Below are 24,409 nucleotides of genomic sequence, written 5' to 3' on the forward strand. Positions count from 1 at the left end.
TTTTACATTGTTTTAGTTTTAGTTAACGATAGTAATCCTGCTCAGATGTCACTCACACAAAATCCATCAGAGATCCACAGTGGCTCTTGGTTTACCAAGGCAATAACTGGAAGGATTTCTCTGTCATACAGTATTTCCTGTGAATCACGCCGTGTGTTTTTGCGGAGAAGGAGATTTGTGGTACATCAGAGAAGCTCTGAATCACTAGTCCACTTACAGATTCATCCATGTCTCAATCACAAGTCTACTCACCTCACGCAACAGCCCGTGTGTGTTACGATGACAAAAATTATGTTTTTAACTTTTGCACGGAGAAAAAATGGAACAAGATCAAGGATAATATTTAGATTTGAAGTTGGAAGCTCATTGGATTCAGATCATTAGCTTCAGTAACATTTGAGTCAGGAATAAAGATGTCTGCATCCAGCATCACCGCAGTCAGACGTAACTGAATTTGTGGGACACCACAAAATCTGAAGTAATCCGCCTATAAAAAACACTTTTTTTTTTCAATGGCACACAATATTGACATGGTTTGTAGTCTAGATAGAGGTTTAAAAACACTTGGCTATTTCTCAAGTGTCAAAGCGATATGACTAATTACCGACTCCTATCGCTACTTCAGTATTATGAAGTGAAGTAAGAAGCCTTTAAAACGCTGCTCTTTCCACAAACAGCCATTAACATTCTTGTGTTGTGAGGACCTCAGGCAGCTCGCTTCATTCACAATTTAGTCCTGCTGTAATTTTTATGATGCCATTGTGACACGTTGGCCGTTAAAAGCGCTGTCATGGGGAGCAAAACAACAGTGACACACAATCAGAGCAGCATTGAAGTGTTACAAAAGTTTGTCACGCTCGTTTTGAGTCGCTTCGCATGCTGAAAAACTCATTCTCATGCAAAAACATGAATGCATTCTGTAGGAGCCCAAATACTACAGGTTTCATGCAAAGATAATTGGTTGAATTTTTTGTTATTTCTATGTGTTATCTGAGTTGACCCCATCTAGTGGCCAAGGTGAAGATGCAAGGCCTCTGAGATAAAAGACCTGTGACTTCACCTGAGGGGGTGGTTGAAACGGAAAGTGACAGTCTTTGACTCCAGCTCTAATCTATTTTGTCTTTGCAATCCTTTACTTTATTGAGATTTTGTTTTTTCATTTAGTATTTTTATTTTTAATTGTAATAATTGTTACTTCAAGTTTGGAACAATCAACAATGTGGACACTGGAATTTGTTGGACTGTGAACGTCAAGCCTTTTATTTATTTCTTTTTTTTTTTTTTTGTCCAGCCACCAAAGTGGACAACTAGCCACTACACATTCCACCAGCCAAGACTGATATCAATAGTGGGTTGGTTGAGCATTCAAATTGCACAAGGCCTGTTTTGTGTGTTTTTGTGCATTTGTATATTCTTTTGTGCATCCTATATTGTGTATATGTTTATTTCTATTTATGTACACTACTGTTCAAAAGTTTAATGTAAGATTTTTTTCTTCTTGTTATTGAAAGAAATTAGTAGTTTTATTTAGCAAGGATGCATTAAATTGTCCGAAAGTGACACTACAGACATTTATAATGTTACAAAATATTTTTTATTTTTTTTAAATCAGTGCTGTTTTTTTTTTTTTTTTTTAGAAAAAAAAGTTTGCAAATTGTCACTGAAAAATATCCGTCTGCTCTATATTAAAACAGTAAGCAGTTCTTTTAAATTGTAATAATATTTCATATTTTTACTGTATTTTTGATCAGATAAATGCAGCTCTGGTGAGCAAAAGAGATTTCTTTCAAAAACATTCTTACCCTAAACTTCTTACCCCAAACGACCCCAAACTTTTGAACAGTAGTGTGTAATACAGTATATGTGTTTGTTGTGGCATTATTTGCATGACATTTAAGCATGTTACAAGCCAAACATTCTCATTACTGTAATATTTTTACTGCACAATAAATAAATTGAGTACAAAAATGCTATAAAACACTTTGGAAACAAGCAGCACATTGGTGTCAGATTGTAGTTTTTGAGGGAATTACAGAAAGCACTCATTCATGCAGTATTCAGACGGGACGGTCCTGATGTGGCATGTAAGTCATTGTAGAGTAAGGGAAGCATCTCAGCTAGTGTGGCGTAAAGGGTTCTTCCTCTTTCACGCCTCACTGCACCTCGGCATCTGAGCAGCGGCTCCGCGTGTTTCTCTGATGAGCCGAATGTAGAAACGTTCCTGCAAATGCAGTGAATCAAAGCCCTCGCTATTGCTTTCATGCACATTTGCATCCCATCGGGCGGCGTGTTTTGAATGCATATGCACGGAGAATAACATGACTCAGCATCTATCTGTGTCTAGTATGAGCCCTGCAATCAGTGAGATGCTGTTAGAGGACTTTTCCCTCCCGGCTGTCCTGTACCACTGTTCACAATGGCCCTGATCAACCTGGACGGATCGATACAGTTTCCACCAGCAACCTCCGTTTTTTTCCCTGGATGTGTTGTTGATATCACCTATGCACACACACATACGCACACAGACACAATCACACTAATCCAAGGACATTAGCCATCGAGAGAGTCCATTTCAGGCAGGTAATGGGCAGATTTGGCTATCACAGGATGTCATAAAGGTTGCGCTGAAGAGCGAGATAATGTGTGTTTTTTTAAGGCCGGGCTCTCTGGGATCTGTCAGCCGCTCTCCAAGCCAAAGTGCTTGAGCAACTTTCCCATAAACACCTCTCTTGTTTTAGCCGGCGATAAAACACACAAACACACACATGCTAAAGTTTAAAAGAGCCCAAGTTTGGTTTTACGGCCCATTGTTTGCACAGAACATCCTCTTGTTTGACAAGCTCATTGGTGACTCACGTCTCTTGATGTTGGATGCAGTGAACGCTGTTTTGATAATGGACTGAGACAGGAGAGAGCAAAAATGTAATGAAAGGAAGGAGCTGAAAGACTCCCACGCAAGGAGCAATGTTGCCTCAGTCCACTTAACCTCGCTCTCCATGCCTTCTATATTTAATCGCCCTTTTTCACTTCCCGGCAGTCCGTGTGTGACCCTAGTGGAAGACCTGAGTAACACAGAGAGCAGAGGAAGTGTTTCTCATTCTCTCCACAGCTGGAAAGACAGATTTCTGTCTCCAGACATTTCTCAAAATCTGTTAAGAATATGCGCAGGTCACATTTCACCCCACAATTAATGGATTTTTTTTTTTCACATTGCATTTTCATGACAATTTAAGCATATTTTTTCTAACAAATATGACTATAAAGCTCTAATATAGATAGATAGGTAGGTTGGTAGGTAGGTAAGTAGGTGTGTGTGTGTGTGTGTGTGTATTTTTTTATATTTATACATTTTATCATATATTCAATTATATATTTACACAGACACATACACACATATATTCACATTATCTTGACAATTTAGTATAATTAAGCATATGTGACCGTAATACTTTAAATACTGTATGTGTATTTATATACATTGTTATTATAATAAAATAGTTATATATTTTTATTAAATGCATATATATATTATATATATCATATGCATTATATATAGACACACACATACACATTATCATGACAATTAAGTAATACTGTAAATACAGTTAATGCGTATTTATATATCATGTTATTATAATTGCACAAAATAATTAAATATTTTTAATAAATGCATTGTTATTATGTGTGTGTATATAGAATGTTATAATAATATATAATGTATGTGTAATGCTATAAATTCAATATAAGTTTTATTTATTAAATGCTTATATATACATATATATATTGTGTATATATAAGCATCTATCTATCTATCTATCTATCTATCTCTACTGTATGTATATAGATAGATAGATAGATAGATAGATAGATAGATAGACAATATATGACAGTAATACTGTAAATGTGTGTATAATGTTATAATTCCATATAATAATTTAATATAATTTTTTGTTAAATGTTTTTATATATATCTTTTTGTAATTGCAAAAAGAAAAAAAAAACGATAATTTTTAATTCTACATAATATATAATTGTAATTTAAATTGTAATTTATTTATTTTTTAAATTCGATAAAGAAAATATTTTAATTTTGGGGTAAAATGTGACCTGGACATGCTTTTGCAAGGTTCACCTACACAAACAACAAATTAATCTGAGAAAGCATTTCTATTTTCCCACAAGGGTCACTTGCAGGCCCCCTGCTGTGGGTCGTGAGGTCGTGACCTGCCGCTGCAGGAGGCCGGAGGAGAGATGCTGAGGTCACGGCACTCTCCTCCTCATCCACATGCAGCTCTCATTAATACTTCACCACGCTCATAACTCCTGACCTGTGCCGACTGTTCACGCTAATGAAACGATGAGCCAGCCCGTTTCCGACAGTTAAAACTAAACCCAGCAGCCATTCTTTTTCCAAATATGCACAACGGCGGACAGTTTTTGTGTTTACATAGTTTTACAACTCAAACGTTTCTCGGAAGCTCTTGATCCAAGCCTCTTACGCACTTTTTTTGACAGCGGCTAAATCTGAGATATGTATCGTGAAGCTGTGCATACATCCTCCTCATGTTCTCTCTGTAGTAACTCACGGCAAAATGACGGATGTCAGAGGAGTCCTGGAAAGCTTCTTTTTTTTTTTTTTGTCACTCTCCGACTCCTCTTGTGTTTGAGTTTGTCATTCCAGCTGTGCTCTTACTTTACCCTGAGTGCAGCAGCTAATTATCGCACCTCACTGCAGGCTTATTTAATCAGAGGGAGCGTGAGCAACGCCGCTGTGATATGAACTTACATTAGTGATGAAGAGCAGAGGTGTAAAGTATTGGAGTAAATGTAATTAGTTACTGTACTTGAGTATCTTTTCGGGTACTTTGTACCTATTACAGGTCACTGAAAGTACTGCATTTTGTGTGTTTTGCCCTTACTCACCCAAACTTTTCAACAAGGCTACTTTATGTGAATGCGAGTTCCTTAGCAAGTATTTGTGAATCACAGGTGTTTTATATATGAGATGAGACATTTTGCATGGACCTAGCTTTTTCTGCAGCAGTTTATTTCTGCTAGAAAAGACGTGATACTGCCTACTACAGGTCACTGAAAGTACTGCATCTTGTGAGTTTTGCCCTTACTCAAACTTTTCAACAAGGCTACTTTATGTGAATGCGAGTTCCTTAGCAAGTATTTGTGAATCAGAGGTGTTTCATATATGAGATGAGGACATGACTGCAGCCGGCAATGAGGCCAAAACCAGCACATCCACTGCAAGAAGGCTTCAACTTTTTAATTTTACTTAACATTATTTTATTTATCCATTACACTGAATAAACCTTTTTGAAGGATATTGTTTTTTGTTTGTTTGTTTTGTTTTGTAATTTTGAGGTGTTCAGTTTTATTTTGGTTTTAGAAAATAAACGTGATTGCTCTCCTTACAAATCAACTCTTTCTTGTTTTTGTTTCATGCTCTCTGTGCCTTGCCCTGGAATTTTATGTCACTTCCTGTCTCCCGTGGTGTTTGTAGTCAGTTTGTAGTCCGTTTGTTCATTGGTTCCCCTTGATTAGTCTCCCCAGGTGTGTCTTATCTTGTTAAGCTTGTTAGTAGAGGTCTACACGGAGGACCCGAGACCCGAGGGTTCGGGGCTATATTTTAAATGGTCAGCCGGGTCCGGGTCGGGTCGGGTCCCAATCTATTACTTCGGGTCCCGGGTCTGTTTAACATTGTGTGTAATACCCGAGTCGATCAAGGCTTCTTACATTAGGTTAGACAAAAAGTTTAATTTTCGCAACTTGTTTATCGACTTGTTAATAGCAATTTGCTGTGGAATATGTGCCGATCGGGTCCAGTCGGGTCTGTGTCTTCCCGGCCGGGTTCGGGTCCATCTTTCAAATAATTGACGGTCCGCGTCGGTTCTGGGTAGTACATTTTTGACATTTCTCGGTTCTGCACGGGCCCAGGTCCAACTTTCAAAATAATAGACGGGTCCTGGTCAGTTCAGTGTTGCACATTTACGGGTCTCTTTCGAATTTTTGGACCCGTGTAGACCTCTACTTGTTAGCCCCCTGTGTGTATATATAGCCCTAGTTTTTCTTTAGTTGCTTGTGAGTTGTTGAATGTAATGGTTGTCTGTTTGCTAGTCATTCTGTTCTTTGTTCCCTTTGGTTTTTGGCTTATTGTTTGTTCTAGTTTTTCCATGAAATACCAGCACATAGATCCTTGCCTCTGCCTGTTTTCCGCAGCTTCTCCACAACGTTACAGTTTTTCACTGGCATGTCTCTTTGACTAGTGCATCTTTGAGCTTATATTTAGTATAAGTAAAATACTTAAGTGCTGTTAAAATCAGATACTCTAAGACTTTTACTCAAGATGTTTTGGAATTGGTGACTTGTAAAATGTAGTGGAGTAATTTTCACTGTAAGGTATCTGTACTTTTACTCAGGAATGGTTTTTAGGTACTCTTTACACCTCTGATGAAGAGACCTGAATGCCACACGCCAATCTCTGTGTGATGCTTACTTTCATTTTAAAGGAATAGTTCATGCAAAAAGGAAAATTGGCTGAAAATGTATTCACCCTCAGGCCATCCAAGATGTTGATGTGTTTGTTTCTTCATCAGATTTGGAGTAATGTAGCATTCCTTCACTTGCTCACCAATGGATCTCTGCAGTGAATGGGTGCCGTCAGAATGAGAGTCCAAACAGCTGATAAAAACATCACAGATTTTAACTTCTAACCATTGCTTCCCGCTAAAATACGAGTCAATAATCCATAATAACGCTTCATCCAGTGAAAAAGCCGTCTCGTCTGAATCAGAAGAGAAATCTGCACAGATCAAGCACCGTTAACAAGCCAAAACAGCTCTAAACAAATATGTGAGTGGATTTTGATGTGAGACACAACAGGAGATTAACGTTTTCACTGGAGGAAGCATTATTATGGATTATGGACTTGTATTTTAGCTGGAACAAACACACAGCTTTTGGCTTCACAAGACATTAACTGATGGACTGGAGTGGTTACTTGTGGATTATTGTGATGTTTTTATCAGCTGTTTGGACTCTCATTCTGACGGCACCCATTCACTGCAGAGGATCCATTGTTGAGCACAAATGTGAAGCTAAATTTCTCCAAATCTGATGAAGAAACAAACTCATCTAGATCTTGGATAGACTGAGGATGAGTACATTTTCAGCAAATTTTCATTTTTGGTTGAACTATTCCTTTAAATGCAAACAAATCACACACTAATAGTCTGATTATTGCCAGTAATTTCTTTTAATTATTTATAATATCAAACATGCGTTCAAATTCAATAGGCATGTTTTTTCTGCTGTTTTCATTGACCTGCCTCAAATTCAAAATCTGCTTCAAATGCAAAAAAAATGGCAAAATAATTCCTGAGCTCACTAGAAATATTGTTTTCTATTCGTGAAGTGTTTTCAAACCCATGCATTTGCACAAGGCATCATCTGTCTATAGCACAAACATGTGCATTTTCATCAGCGTGGACATTAAAATGTGATTATGGTTGCTGCATAATCATAATAACATAATCACAAAATTCTGTTAACACAAGCTTCAAATTAATCTCAGTACTGCTTTAATCGCATTATGAACATAGTCATTATGTGTTTGAGCATATTTGTGTTCCACTGCAATGTTTTTCTGATGCTGTTATGTGTTTAATAGAATGATAAACATAAAAACCAGATGTTTCAGGCCTTTAGATGTGGTTAATGTACCGGTAATATGCCAAACACACCAATTTAGTCTTGATAGACTGCAATCAGAACAGAATCTTAATAATTTCTTGTAGAGAATCTCATAATCTGTGTAATTTTGCTGTAGCTACAAGCCCAAAATTATCACGAGTTTAATCGTTCAAATCATTCAGATTGGAAATGAAAGAGTACTTATTTGTATTTTTTTTCTCTGACGTGACACCAGCAATTTCCCTATTTTATCGTGTTCTGAGGTTTGTCCTATCTAGCCTCCGTGATCTGTTTTAAAGCAGCTCTATCTAATATTTATTTTATGTAATAAAAGTGAGGGATTTTGCATTATTCACTAAGGTTCTATGGCCGAGAAAATCCCATACAGTAAGATCAGACCGAGCACTTAATACATGAGTGTGTTTTATACACAAACAAGAGAGCGAGTATAAACCCGACCTGCTGATGCGAACTTGTTACCATAGCAACCACTCATCTGTCAGCCTCACGTGCGCAGTGCTGTCAACGGCACATGAGCTGGCAGAATTAATCAAGGAGGTTTTGATGAAGGGAAAAAATGTAAAGAAACATGAGTCTACTGTCAATATCTTGCTTCTCTGTTTCCTGTAAGTGTGGTTCATACATGTCTTGACTCTTGTACAAGGTTTATGAGATTTCACAGAAGATGCTGATGAGGACAGAGCAGATCCCCATTCAGACTGAATTCAAGATAAAATTAAAAAACAATGAACAAAAATGAAAAGCTAATACTGGTGTACATCTTGTGATCTTGTTAGTGGCGTGTGCTTGCAATACACTGAATACAATATATTTTATTATATAGATAGATAGATAGATAGAAAATTTAATATAAATTTTAAGATGACATTTAAATAGATTTTTCTAGTTATATATATTTAAATGTGTGTGTTATTTTTAAATGTATATTAAATAATTATATATAATATATAATAATTTGTAATATAAATGTAAAAATAACGTGTACACACATATATATATATATATACACACACAGGTAGTTTACATTCAAGCAATTGTTTGTGTATATGTACACAGCATATCAAACAAGAGGCATAGGAACAAACCGTAGCGACTTTGCTCATGGATATTAATTACGTGACATTCGCCCGGTAGTCCTGGCTGATTGGCTTAAATGCAGAGACTTGGTTTTGTGTGTGTGTGTGTGTGTGTGTGTGTGTGTGTGTCTCTAGCTACTTCGGCAAAGACAAATGAACCTCAAAGTCTTACAAATAAAATTTTTACAGTTTCGTTTGATGACTTTAGTGGTCCAGAAATGATACACTTTGTTGTTGAGAGCTTTTTGGAATACATCTTTGAAATGAAGCACGTTCTGTTGGCATCTGAACATACGCTCTAGCAGATGCTGCCTGTCGTGAAGATCTTCTGAGTTTTTAAGATCTCTCTCTCTCTCTCTTTCTCTCTCTTTCTCGAACAATGAACGTCCACATGGCCCAATACGAGCAGCCATCCGGCCTAATGCAAGTCAGTTTCTCCTTCCACCATTAGTTATTCTCTGTATGTGTCAGTCCTTCATCTGCTTTTGATGTCTTTCTCTCTCTCTTTCTCCATCATGCGTGTGTGTGAATACTGTATCCAGTGGCCGTTTTTGAGGGCTAGTGAGGAAAGACAGAGTGTGAGAGGTCTTATAACTCTGTCCTCTTTCTGGTTTCTCCTGTACTTCTTGTGACCTCCTTCTCTCTTGCCCTCGAAATCTCTCCCTCTCTCGTTCTCTGTGTGTCTCTCATTCCCCCGTGTGTAGCAGTGCGGCGTCACTCTCTGCGTCAGTGTGCCATTACGTCAGCCCTGCATCGCGTCACTGCTGAGGTGCAGATGAGCTAACGTTGCTTTTTCTCTCTCCCCCCTTTGTCTCTTTCTCTCGCGCTACCTGTGCGTTTAACTCTATCTCTCCCTTACGCCAACTTCCTATCTCTCTCGTCCAGTCTTCGGGCACCAGCATGACGGTGGACATCGCGGTGATGGGCGAGGCCCACAGGTAGTTTACACTGAAAATGTTTGTTTTCTTGAATGTGTTGTATTGTTTTACATATATTGTACACATATTGTAAGCTTGATGTATTTGTTTTATTGGATGTAATGTTGTTTATTTAATCGTTTATTCTTGATTATGTAAAGCACTTTGAGTCGCATTTTATGTTTGAAATGTTTGAGTATTATTATTATTATTATTATTATTAATGGAAATGATTACACCTGCTCAGCACCCAGTTCACCTTCCAGCCGCTGCACCACCGGCCGCACCTGAGCCCCCTGCTGGCCTTCAGCGATGGACACGCCTGCTCTGACTCAGAGGAGGTGCCGGAGAAAGGAGAGAGGCTGGCCATCTCAAAGGTAAAGCCACACCCTTTCAAGTAGCAGGATTTGATTGGTAAATGGCCCTTTGCTAAGCCCCACCTTAAAAATATGACTGACCTTTGCAGCTGTTGTGGTGCCGCCCACTTTTTTCCATTTCCATACATTTTGTTCTGTTTTTTTTTAATAGTGAGAAATCTGTATTGTGACATACATTCAATTTTAACAAATTATTGTGAAAGAAAATGAAATGGGTGTGACTTGATTCTATTCTTCAGTCATTGATTGGATGTTGCTAAGCCCCGCCTTAAAATATGATTGACCAATCTAATCTTTGCAGCTGTTGCGGCATCAGCCACTTTTTTCCATTTCTATTCTTTAAGTAGCGAAAGATTCTTTTTTTTCCGTATTGTGATGTATATTTGAGTTTAATTAATTAATGACATAGAAATCTGTGGGCGGGACTTGGTTCCGGTTAGTTGTTGACTGGATGTTGAGATGTGAGAGGAGGTGCCAGAGAAAGGAGAGAGGCTGGCCATCCCGTAGGTAAGGCCAAACCCTTTCAGGTGCTGGAATTTGATTGGTTATTGGCCCTTTGCTAAGCCCCACCTTAAAAAAAATGATTTACCAATATGACCTTTGCAGCTGTTGTGGCTCCACCCACTTTTTTCCATTTAAATTTTTTCGTTGAGATTTTTAAAGTAGTCACAGATTCTTTCTTCCATATTGTGATGTACATCTGAGTTTATTGAAATTAAATTATTAAATTAAAATTGGATTATTGAAAAATAAAAGGTGGGCGGAACTTAGTTCTGTGCAGCGGTTGTTGATTGGATGTTGAGATGTGAGAGAAGCGCCAGAGAAAGGACAGAGCCTGGCCATCTCAAAGTTAACGCCACACCCTCTCAGGAGCAGGACTTTGTTAAGCCATGCCTTAAAATATGACTGACCTTTGCAGCTGTTGCCATTTCCATTCCATTTCCAGATTTTTTTAAAGCCGCAAATGGTGGCGGGAATTGGTCCTATGCATTGGTTGTTGATTGGATGTTGAGATGTGGGCGGGGCACTCACTTGAGCTTGCGTGGGTGGAGTTTAAGAGGACTTAATTATTGGAGAAGCCTGCATATATCATTAGAGAGGAGTTTGTTGTTTTCACCAGAAGATCTAGATATAATGTTTTTATTAAAGGGGTCATATGATGTGATTTCATGTTTTCTTTTGTCTTTGGAGTGTTAAAAGCTGTTCATGCATACAGAAGATCCGTAAAGTCACAAAGATTAAAGTCTCAAACCTAAAGAGATATTCTTTATAAAAGTGAACGCTAGGGCTGCATGATTAATCGAAATTAAATCGCAAAGGCGATAAATCGCGATTAGGCAGAAGCTGCGACTTTTATTCTCGCTGTAGTATTGTTGCTGTCGCCGCCATGTCGTGGAGACGCTGTGTTTCGTTGCGAAAGCCAAACTACTTTGTTTTGCCTTTCAAAAGTGGACACAACTAGAAATCAGTGGTTACATTTTATTTACAACACTATTCCAGAACAGTACAACCCAAATATTTGAGTGTGTGCAGCTCTTTTTACAGAAGAAAGTTTCCTGAACCTGGTAAGGGGCGTAACATTTCCGTCACACGCTTGAGGAATTCGGGCAATCACAACTAACTGGATCGCTGGCCAATCAGAGCACACCTCGCTTTTCAGACCGATGAGCTTTGTAAAAATCTACGCATTTCAGAAAGGCGGGGCATAGAGGAGCAACAATAATGTACAATATGTGGAAAATAATGTGTTTTTTGAACCTTAAACCGCCTAAACACATTTCATTACACCAAATACACAAAATAATGTTCTTTTTAGCAACATCATATGACCCCTTTAAAAGATATGAGGTCGAGACTTTTTTCATTTACATTTACATTTACATTTAGTCATTTAGCAGACGCTTTTATCCAAAACGACTTACAAATGAGGACAATGGAAGCAATCAAAATCAACAAGAAAGCAATGATATGCAAGTGCTATAACAAGTCTCAGTTAGCTTAACGCAGTACGCGTAGCAAGGTTTTTTTAAATTATATAATAAATAAAAAGAAAACATAGAATAGAAAAAGAATAGAGCAAGCTGGTATTAGACCTTTTTTGCTTTTGTTAATTGTATAATAAATAAAAAGAAAACAAATAGAATACAAAAAGATTAGAGAAGCTAGTTTTTTTTGTTTGTTTGTTTTTATTTATAGAAAACAAGCATTTAGTAAATGAATAGAGTGCAAGTCTAAAAGGGGCAAGTTTTTTTTTTTAAGAATAGGATTAGAATATAGAGTGCTAGAGTTAGAGGGTCAAATAAAGATGGAAGAAATGTGTTTTTAGCAGATTCTTGAAGTCTGTGAAAGTGATTTTGTGCCTCTTTGGGATGGCACAATAAAGCGACGTTCACTTGCAGAACGCAAGCTTCTCGAGGCACATAATTCTGAAGTAATGAATTTAGGTAAAGGGGTGCAGAGCCAGTGGTGGTTTTGTAGGCAAACATTAATGCAAGGTTGAGTTGAAGGTGATGGTCCTTCATCCAGCGAGAAATGTCTGTTAGACAAGCTGAGATGCGAGCTGCTATCGTCGTATCATCAGGATTGAAATGAGAGGTAGAGTTGAGTGTCATCAGCATAGCAGTGATATGAAGAGCCATGTTTCTGAATAACAGAGACAAGTGATGCCATGTAGATAGAGAAGAGAAGTGATCCAAGAACTGAGCCCTGAGGCACCCCAGTAGCTAGATGTTGCGACTTGGACACCTCACCTCTCCAAGATATCTTGAAGGACCTATCTGAGAGGTAAGACTCAAACCACTGGAGTGCAGTTCCTGAGATGCCATTTGCCAAGTGAAGTGAAGTGTTCATAATAAGATCTATAAAACTTGCATTTTTAAAATAGATAGGGTGAACTTTCATTTCATGCTGACTCAATAAAATTTTTGAGATGAATATTAGATTTGAAGCAAAACATTTATTTGAAAAAAGACACAGGGTGCAAAACCGTGTAGTTTTTTCTTTTAAATGAGGGAATGAACTATACATCCCATGAATCATTGCAAATGATGTAACTGAATCATAAATAATTGTACAACATGAGTCTGTTGACTTGAATTAACAATACATTTTGAGTTTATTGCAAAAATAATCAGACTGGAGGCTGATTTTGATTACATCATTTGCAATTCTTTCTCTATGGATAAAGTTAATGAAATCATGTATTTATTTTTGCACTGAAAATTTGTTATAGGAACGGTTTTCACTCAGAAATAGGACATTTCATAATTAATTACAAATAAGTAGCAAGTAACACTTTGAATATATCGTGAAATTCTGAAGCAGAAAGAATGAAATTGTATTTTCTTGCAAAACATACTCCAATAATCTTTGTTTTATTTACATCTTTGAAAATTCATTTTTGCAGTGTATCATCAGACAATACTTTAATAATGGAATTGCATGAAAGTCTGTGTTTGGACAGTTTTAAATAGAATTTCATTGAGAAATTATCCAAAAGCACAGTAAAACATTCAGTACAGTAAAAAATGTACTGTACAGTAATCTATATATTTCTTTACATATAAATCTCATATAAAATGCTTTGACATGCCACAGTTAATTCTCACCCAAGTAAGAATAATATCCAGTCACTGAAAATCATGCTGTTCATACCTGTGGGACGTTCTGTAAAGCTTGTCCTGCGGGGAACGGAGCTTAGTGACGTTTGTGAACATGGATGGTTTTTCATCGGCTTTGGTGTTTTTACATTATTTTTTAGCATTGCTGCAGCAATTCATGAATGGCTCGCGTAATCGTGGTGGAACCAGTGAAGATTTTGAGACAAAAGAAAAAGACTCCATTGTGTTTAATGGTTTACTGCCACGGCCAATACTCTGTTTTTCATCACACACACACACACACACACACACGTTCATTCCTCATTCACGCCAGCATGGCAGGTCTCTAATGTAGCGGACAATGACGCATATTCTCACAGAAGCCTTTTAATGTTTCACCAGCACTGCAGTTAAAAATGCATGCCGGCACTTAAAGAGTAGGTGAGGCAAAAGTCACTATCCGACTCTCCAGTGCTTTTCCCATGCTGCAGTGCTCAGCAAACAACATTAAAAGATGTTTATTAAAGCCCATTCATTACACCTGGTCCATATGTAGGTCACACCGCACTACGCTCTGATATTGAACAGAATTCAGAGCGCCGGCCTTATTATTTTTCCACAGCGTATATAATGTGATATTTTGGCAGTGTGAAGAAAAACACGAGTGAGTCTGGTTCTTTAAGCAGCGTTTTATCTGTCAGAGCTGCAGCTGTGTCAATATCGGAATAAAAACGGCATGAAACGCAACTGATGGTGACACGATTTTCCTAGAAGGTCAAATAGTTGTGGCCTGTTTGGGTGTCCAGTTTGGCAGTGGCGCATTTAGCTTCGGCCTTAGCAGGAAACGGGGCTTTTTCACATAAATCCCAAATCACTTTTCCTGTATATTTTAACTCGACAAAGAAAAACACTTTTCCTAAGGTGTTACATTTCTGCAGCGCTGCTGATCGGACGTCCATTTCTAGAGCCGGTAAACATGCAACACAGTTACCGTAGGTCAGAAACCTTTAACGCATTATACATGCATGAGCTCCCCGCATTAGAAAGTACTATTAAGATTTAAAGGCCGATTCCTCTGGTATTTTCCTACTTTAGGATTTTGAGCGAGCGCATGCCTTTGTAGCGGATGTTTAAAATGCTAATCTATTCAAGAACTTATAGGAAAGGAAAGTTGTTGAACTGACCGTTTCACTGCACTCTCAGGGCCTGGACTATTCCCTGCAGGTTTTGTTAGTTTTTACTAAGGCATTATAGCTAAAAATAATTGTGTATGTTGATGTTTTTCAGCCTTTTTAATATTATATATATATATATATATATATATATATATACACACACATATATAAACTAATTGAAAATGTTTAGTGCAAGTATAAATCTGATCAAAGCTAAATAAACACAAGGCATGCTTTTGAAAACTTGTTAAATAAATATAGTTAAAATAATAAAAAATGAATAAATAATAACAAATTATTAAAATAATACATTATGTGCACCAATATAAAATATTTTACCTACAATACATAAAAGTTAAAGCATGGAGGAGTAAAGTCATAACATTTTTCTTTTTTTTTTTAATATTCAAGAAAATTGCAATTTCACATCTTTTGAGATTTTTTTTTAATACCTGTAATCACTGGTGTTTTGCTGCAAAATGACAAAATGATTACGAATGAGAAGACTGATGCTGTGAGCTGGTGTTGAGGCTGTGATTTGAGTTCCCTGTAGGAGGCTAGTTTGTGCAAAAATGCTTAAGGGGTTGCTGGAGAATTTGCACATACCATTTTATTGAAGGGTTCTGAGGCTCTGTGGGTGATGTATTGCTTAGCTTTTTTGTGTGTTGGTAGCATGAACTGGTATTAGATAATTAATTTTAAACCATATGATGAAGATATTTGGCAAATCATGAGAAACCTGTCAAGGGTCGTGTTACATCCCAATATTAAAGGTCAAAAGAGTTAGGAATTATGTTTTGCATAAAGAAAATGATGCCTCTTTTTATTTTATTTTATTTTACTTTATATTTAATGTTTTATTTTTAATAGATTTAATAATTGTATTTATTTAGAATATTGAATGACAATTAAGCACATTAATGCAGTATTTTTTAATTAATAAAATCATTTTAATAATAATAATAATAATAATAGATTAATAATATTTTAAACCAGTATAAAGGCAGCACAAAAAATACTGCCATGATGTATAATTTTTTTTTTTCATATAATTTTTTGTTTTGCATTCCAGTAAATAAAACAAAGTTTTTAAATTGTGATCATTTTGCAATATGGTTAACAATTTGAAGTGTAAATGTCACATGTTGATTGACAATTAAGCACATTAATGCAGTAGAAGTAATTAAATTTTTAAATTAATAATAATAATAACAATAAAAAACAAAAAAAATACTACCATGATGTATATTTGCGTTATCATTTAAATAATATATCTTATTATCTTATCTGCATACCAATTGCGATAATACAGTTTTTAAATTGTGATAATTTTGCAATATACTGTAGTAAAGAATTTGGGGGTTAGATATCCTTAATTTTTAAGAAAATTGTAGCATAATGCACCTTAATAATCCTAAAATAGCTTAATTTTTATTTAATTGAATATCCAGACATGTTCTTCTCGGGGTTTCGTGAGATTTCCTTATATAGGTTAGTTTAGACTGTGATAGGAAACAAATCTCTAAGCTGTCACACCGGCTGGAGAAGATGGTTCAATCGGACACTGCAGAACCCTGATCGGACGAGACTCGGCTCACAGACGCCTGAGCGCTGTCTGTCTGTGTGAGAGAGAGACGCCACGGCAGGAGAGGAGACGCACGTCCCGAGCACCTTCTCAGACAATACATCCACTCAAACATGTTCCTCCCAACTCCAGCTGACAGCACCTCCGGCTGAATTAATATCAGGCGCTCATATTGCGCAGATGTTTTCATGTTTGTGGCTACAGATTGTTGCATGAGAATTTTCCTGAGCTAAAAATACACATGTGATTTGTGACTTCTGACCCCAGCGCTCACCCCATCTGTCTGTAATAGGACAGTGCTGGTCTCCCAGATTGCCTAGGGCATGCACTCGGAGCGGTTGGGAGATTAGGGTTGGGGCATGCGGATGTGCCCTCTGCTTCTCTACGTGGGCCGGAGCCCTGCACTGCATCTGAAATATTCATGCTGCTCTCAGGAGAGTTTCTTCCCTGCTCTGACTGTTCTCAAACTTTTTGTGCACCATTGTGCAATTTTATATAATCAAAAACATACTTAACTTTGATACGCAAATGCAGATAAACGCATTAACCAATGCAGTGCAAGTGATGTGTTACCGTTCTGGAGTTTTTTTGAAATATATTAAATGTGCCATTAAACCAGATGTGTTATTCAGATGCCAAACATGCTGAAACTTTCTCAGCAAAATTCTCTCCAAACTATTTTTTCTCCATGACACTAGTTGGCCTGCTAGAGAAAACTGTCCGACAGTTACTTTAATTTTCGCTATACTGTACTGCAATTTGCATTGCATTACATTGAATTTAAAGGGATAATCCACACAAAATTGAAAATAGTCATCATTTACTGTTATTTTAGTGTAATTGGGATGCTATTATTATTAATATTACTGATACTATTTTTATAGTTTAAATATATTAATATAGATTGTAATTTGTAATATAATTTTTTGCATATTTTGTAATATTTTATATTTATTTTTAATTTTAATTAGTTATGTCGATGTGTTTTATCTTTTTTTATGTTTAATATGTTTTTAATAGTTTTTATTAGTTTTTATGTAAGTTTTAGTTACTTTAGTGCATCAAGTTAAACTAAATGTTTTTTCAGTTTATTTTACATTGCACTGAAAGGGGTAATGAAATGAAAATTGTTGTCATTTACTTAACTCCAGTGCTATTTTAGTATAATTGAGATACAGTTTTAGTTTTATGAATATTTTAATTGGGTTTTATTTTTATATTTTAGCTATATTAATTTATATTTACATTTTTAATATTTCAATTTTTATTTTTAATTATTTTATATTTTTTAAATAATTTTAATGTTAATGTTAAAGTTTTAGTTATAGTGCTGTGTGTTTTGTCATTTTTAAAATATGCATATATAGTTTTTATTAATATTTTGAATTAGTTTCATTTCTATATTTTAATTATATTCCTTTTTATTTAAATTTGTAATATTTTGTTGTTTAATATTTATTTATATTTTATATTTACTTTTAATTTTAGTTAACGCTTTAGTTGTCTTAGTGTGTTTTGTAATTGTTTTAAATATGCCTATATAGTTTTTATTCATTTTTATGTAAGTTTCAAACCTCTATGCATTTCTTAAAAATTAGTAAATGATGCCAGGATGTTGATTTTTTTTTTGAGTGTTCTGTCCCTTTAAGTGCATTTATCTAGTCTGTTTCATACCACACAAACGTGCCGTATCAGCCAAGCCTTTTGATTGGTTCACAGCTTGTGATGTAAAGAAGAAATGCGATGATGCATTTCTCCAGGGTCTTCCATCTGTTCTGTTCCCCTTTTCCCAGTTGGGAGAAGGGCTCAGTATTCCCTGACGGACCGCTGTCATCTGCCGCCCTCAGATGTTTGGCTTAACGCACAGACTCGCTCTCGAAATACACACACTCGCTAAGATTTACATCATTTACGTAAAATGCAATCCAAACAAGCACTTTGTTTAACGACTGCACTGCCAAAAAGTGTTAATTTGGGTCTGGGTTGTCAAACACATGTGGCTTTATTCTGTCTGGGTCAGTGTTAATTGATTATAATTGGTGATGTGACTTTTGACAAGCTTCAAAACTGACCTTAGCGGAGAATTTGTGAATCTAAGTGTTTTGCTGCGCTGTCAACATTGTTTTAGTCTAAACTTGATGTATGTTCTCTTTAAATAACAGCGTTTGAGGCGCAGTTTGCATCCGGGGCTTTTGAGACGGATTTCTTCCCCGTGGACCACCACCACCTCAGCCACCGGCCTGCCCACCCTCGAACCCGGGCCGGTCAGATGGGACCGCAGTGCCAGCATCAAAGCACCTCATGATGGCCCTTCCAGCAGGTAATAAACACTTCTTTCTTATTCAGATGCAATAAACACGGCAATCCGTGTTTACCTTTAGACTAACTTACACAACTTCACAAATGAACACAACTTAAAGGAATAGCACACCCAAAATGAAAATTTGTTGAAATGTACTCATGTACTCAAATTTGCAGTACCCTCAGGCCATCCAAGATGTAGATGAGTTTGTTTCTTCATCAGATTTGGAGAAATGTAGCATTCCATCACTTGCTCATCAATGGATCCTCTGCAGTGAATGGGTGCCGTCAGAATGAGAGTTCAAACAGCTGATTCACTGCAGAGGTTTGATATGGTGATAGCATCGAGCTTTAAGCGTTTCTTCATGCTTTTGTTCACCAGCCCAGATCACTTAAAATGACTGAATGTCATTGCAAAATATGTCTGTATCTCAAATGCTGCAGAATCGCCATTTTCACCATCTTCACCTTGCTTCATTTTTGTTCAGTGTCTTTGGTGTTTTAGTGACTTTTAGTGGATGTCTGAAGACCTAAAGTAGTCCTAGCAGAGAAACACTTCACAAACACAAAAGCGTCCAGTTGCTTCATTTTGAAGCATTTTATGTGTTGTTTTATTATTTCAAACCTAACAAACACCTTATTCATGAAATGTTTCGTTTGAGAAGTACGCTTGTGCAGTCTAAACTGATGTGATATTTTATCATTTAATGCAATTTGTCCAAACACTTCCCGGGCCGCTGTATGTGACTCATGAAGTGTTTTGAAGCAATAATACATACTTTCTGAAAATATGAGTCCACGGAGAGTTTCTCAGGATTTATCTGACAGCACTTTTATCCGTTTGCCCTCATTTTGTTTTGTTTGTCATCATTGTCTCGTACGTTAGTGTTTCACACAGCTGTTGCGGATCGCCGTCAAGCGCTTGAACTTTCCAGAGCTCCTCCATGCTGCCTTACTCACTCCGTCTGAATGTTTGATTCAAATTTTTATAATGTCCATCTTTGGGCATTTCTCCACCTTTCTACCTCTTATTTCAGCTTGAGTTATACAGACCAGCTAAAGTTCAGCCCATTAATACTGATATCCAGATAGCCATCTGCACTGTGTAGACAGAGAGTTTAAAGAGGCTTCCTGGAGACCCGAGAGCCCGGGTCGTGTTTAGATTCGGGCCCTTTTGAAATAAAAGTCCCGGTGAAAAATGGAGGGTCACACGGTTGCCTGCATGACCATGTTGAGGCTGGTTTTAAAGTGGCGGGTCTCCTGCGCAGCTTCTTAATGGATATCTGAAGAGTGTTCCCACAGCAGGAGGCCTGTTCGCTCCCATTTTTTAAAGTTGGCAGGAAAATTCAAGTTTAAATCCCTCTCCCAAAATAAGCCACTTGGACTCTTTTAACCCCAGAAAAAGTGCAAAAAGTTCGCCTTTTGAGAGGAAAAAGGTTATGCCGTGTGTATGTATACACACTAAAATACCACTGCACTGGAGTCTAAACAACAAAACCAGCATCTCTTTGGCAATAAATCAACATTAATAGGTAAAACCATTTAATGTCAATCATGCGTTTTCTCCTCTCTTGCAGTTTGGTGAACAGTGATTCATGGAACAACTCGGTTATGCTCGGCCTTTCCAAGAGCAGGTCCATGTCTGCTTCATACACTGCCTCCTCTGCCACCAACCACATCTATAGCAAGAGCCGAAGAGGTACAGCGCTGTGTGTGTGAGAGAGTGTGTGTGTGTGTGTGTATGTGTGTGTGTGTGTGTGTTGAGTGAAAGGAGATAAATGGGCTCTGGCAGAGCCAGTGTGATTCCTCTGCTCTCTGACAGGTTACCCTTCTTCCAACATCTCACCTCTGGCTTCACCCTGCAACTCCCCTCCAGTCCAGGGCACTCCGCTCACCAGCCCCACCAACAAAAGCCCTTCAGTGGAGCTGCCGGATGCAGAGCTTCCGCTGGGCGACGGCCCGCCACCACGGAGCCCCCACAAAGCCTTAACCCACAGTCAGAGCGCCCCCAGCTCCAGCACCTCACAATGGGTGCCGCCTCCACTTTGTAGCAGGTAAAACCCCACCATTCTGTTGAGCTTCACACATTTCTGCACTGATTTTTTTGAGGGAAATTCATTTAATGTTTAAAGCAGAGCTTTGGGATCCAAAAGCATTGTAAAATTATCCAAAAATATTTAATAAATTAACATGCAGGTGTCGCGTCCACAAAACATCTATTCTATAATTGCATTTGCATATTAATCATCTCATTCTTATAATTTAAATATTCATTTCATATTCATTCTTGCTGTAAGGTATTACATTATATTTTATTATATTTTCCAAAATATTTAATAAATAAATATTCAGGTAGACCATCCACAAAACTCAAAACTATGATTTCATATTTTCATATAAATAATTTAATTCTTATTCTAGAAATATTAATTTTCATATCTATTTTTGTTAAAAACACTCATTGCAATTTATTTAAAATGAATTGTTATTATAATTTTCAAAATATTGATTAATAAACATGCAGATGTAGTGTCCAGAACTTAAATATATAATTTCATATTTGTATATTAAGTGAATTCTCATACTTGAAATATTTATTTTCATTTCTATGTTTGTTTAAAAAAAAAAGCATTTTTTATTACATTACACAAAATATTTAATAAACAAATGCAGGTGTAGCACCCACAAAACCATAATTTTATATTTGCATATTAATCATTTGCATATTAATATCTTTCTCATACTTAATTTTGATATATCATATCTGATTTTAATAACTCTTTTTGTAATTTAATTTAGAACTGTTATTATACTCCAGTCTAGTTATTATATTCACTTCATTTGCCTTTAAATATGTGCAAATGTTGTTTTACAAGTAGTTTTTCAGTGATATTGCTGAGAGAACACACGATATGAGTTGTAAAAAGCCCAGCCTTTTATTAAAGAGTTACCCAAACAATAGGATCGACCACAGTTGCGTAAGTCATTTTAAGTGTACTGGGAAATGTGTCAATTTTTTCTTTTTTTCTTTTTTTTTTGAGGAATTTTGTTTGTTTGGATTCCTTGCAGGACTACTAATGAGTAATTTTGAGAACAGAAAGCTAGTTAATATTCATTTTGAGCCCAATTCATCACTCCGGTCACTGTTTCCAAAGATCTGAGCATATCCTGTGGCCCTGGATGTTGTACAAGAGCGGACTCCAGCTTCAAGCCATTATGGTTACTGAACAACCACTGATCATTAACTGTGAAAAATACCCAACATTGTGTCTAAATATTAACAGATGGATGAACACGGTCAGATCTCTCTCTCTCTCTCTATAGGTTTTACTCACATTGATCACTAATGTCCTGGCGATGGGACAAGGTCACCTTCCCCTTGGCCCGTAATGAATGCTGGGCACAGAGAAACAGCTTGATTAGGTTCTGTCTGGCCCGTTAATTCAGAGAGCTCAACTAAACAACAGTGACAACGGCTGGTCCTGCACACACACACACACACACACACACACACACACACACACGTGTACAGCACATATCATCAGGGGTTAGTCACCCAGAGAGGACGCCTCTCAATTTCAATGCAAAATATTAAAATATGCAATCATGAAATGCATACAGTATGCACGCATCAGCTGTTTCCTGCCTCTCCTAACTCATAAAGCATAAAAACATGAAGCATAATGAACAGATTCCAGTGCCTGCGATGATAGATAGTGTCTTTTTCTTGTTCTTAAAGGAATGTTCCCGAAGTCAACATGAAATGGCATTCGCAACGCATTTTTATTTCATAATGTGGCTTATTTCTGAGTGAAACAGGAGAACATTCTGTGAGGGGAACAAAGGAGATTGGGAATTAATTCAATTCCCAGTGATTTAAAATTTAATTGATTGTAAAAATGATGTAATTTGATGACAGCAAATAGCTGTTTTTATTATTATTATTATTATTATTATTATTATTATTATTATTATTAGTTGTAGTTGCAACCCAAAAACTAATAAAGTCATGAAATAAAACATGAAATAAATATTAACTGATAAATCATGCACTATAAGACCAGGAATGTACTGAAAAAGTAAATTATTATTATTATTATTATTAGTTGTTGTTGTTGTTGTTGTTAAAATGCAGCACAAGAAAATAACGGCAAAAAACTTTAATAAATCAAATAAATAAAAAAGTGAAATTTATGGAATTTGCTATAAGTTTTTTTTATTTACTTATTTATTAATTATTAATTTATTTGTAATAACATTAACTGATAAATCATGCACAATAAAACCAGGATAATATACTGAGAAAGTAAATTGGTGTTTTTATTGTTGTTGTTGTAGCTGTTGATAAACTGCAAAAACCTTTAATTAAACATGGAATAAATAAGACAGCAAAAAAAGAAAGAAAGTAAGAGAAAGAGAATGTGATTTGATTTTATCCATTGGGACTTGATTCAGTCGTGAAAATGATTTTGGAGTTTGATTTACTCCGTTTATGTATGATTAATTGATTTGATGTGAGTGGTTTGTTGTGTGTGTTGTAGCTGTGGAAGACCGTACGGTAAACTGAGACACGTGGAAGGATCCATAGATGCAGGAGATCGAACCCAACAGTCAGGTATCGCCACCGTCATGTGCGTTTCTGAATTAGCATTTAGATGCATTTCACTTATTATCCATTTTGCTGTTGTGATCTGTGATATTACAGCTCGATCCTGGATTGTATCTCTGAATTAATATGTAATTGGTGTCTTCACGAGTCTTTCAGAGCTGTCAGTCTGCTCGAACGTGAAACATGACGAGACGCGTAATCAGGTTTTTTAATAACCTTGCAGACGAGCTGCTGATAATGTCGTCAGACTATGAGACCAACCACAGTGACAGCAGCGACTTTGCACAGAACGAGGAAGACGGAGAGGGTCGCATGAAAGCCTGTGGGACGTTCCCGTCTCCGGCGCTCGCACTGGCCGCTCTCATCCCACCAGAGGTAAACACCGCTTTTGCAGGACAAATTGATTTTTTATCACTGCAATTTAGTTTAGGCAGGTAGATGGGGTTTTTTTTCCCTGTCAGTGTTACAAGCCTACAAGAAGTAAAATTACACAGTATAAAGAGCTGCATAAAATCTATAATGCCCAAAAATACATCAATTGCATAATAAATAAGTGTTTTACATGCACTACTCGGGTTTTTTTTTTTTTTTGATCATCAGATTGTCATCATATTGTCATCAAAACTAATCATTGTAAAATAATCGTTTTATTTATTTATTTATTTTCTTTAAATATTTGTATGCATTGTTTTTACGTCTAAAGGGCCAGGATGATTAAATGTTAATGATTCAATACTGTATTTTATTAAACAATAAATGTCAATGCATAGATCACATTTTCTCTTTTTTTAATTATGTTTTTTTTTAATATTTTTCTTATATAATGAAAGTTTAAAAAAACAAGTATAAAATGGTTGTTTATTAAAATTTAGCAACTTTGTGTATATTTTATTTGCTAATGTTTTATTACATCAGCCACAATACTAGATATTATTAGATGTCATATGTTTTGTTTTTTTGTACTTTATATGTCTAAAGGTTGAGGCCAGGATAATTAAATGGCTGAAATTATGATTAAATAATACATTTTGTTAAATAATAAAAAAGA

The 24,409-nt window shown here is 36.4% G+C and overlaps 1 protein-coding gene across 1 annotated transcript in view; it reads left to right on the forward strand.

The window, feature by feature from the left end:
* Positions 1-24,409, forward strand: part of LOC107656239 (cGMP-inhibited 3',5'-cyclic phosphodiesterase A-like) — an 87,092-nt gene that overhangs the window by 45,691 nt on the left and 16,992 nt on the right. The window contains exons 3-10 of the mRNA XM_016443999.1: positions 9,208-9,225; positions 9,684-9,736; positions 9,963-10,092; positions 18,614-18,771; positions 20,330-20,451; positions 20,575-20,806; positions 23,294-23,367; positions 23,585-23,736. Of these exons, the coding sequence (XP_016299485.1) occupies positions 9,208-9,225; positions 9,684-9,736; positions 9,963-10,092; positions 18,614-18,771; positions 20,330-20,451; positions 20,575-20,806; positions 23,294-23,367; positions 23,585-23,736 (939 nt within the window). The remainder of the gene's footprint in view (positions 1-9,207; positions 9,226-9,683; positions 9,737-9,962; positions 10,093-18,613; positions 18,772-20,329; positions 20,452-20,574; positions 20,807-23,293; positions 23,368-23,584; positions 23,737-24,409) is intronic.

Source organism: Sinocyclocheilus anshuiensis, unplaced genomic scaffold (genome assembly GCF_001515605.1).
Source record: "Sinocyclocheilus anshuiensis isolate Anshui unplaced genomic scaffold, SAMN03320099.WGS_v1.1 scaffold183, whole genome shotgun sequence".
Taxonomy (NCBI): Eukaryota; Metazoa; Chordata; class Actinopteri; order Cypriniformes; family Cyprinidae; genus Sinocyclocheilus; species Sinocyclocheilus anshuiensis.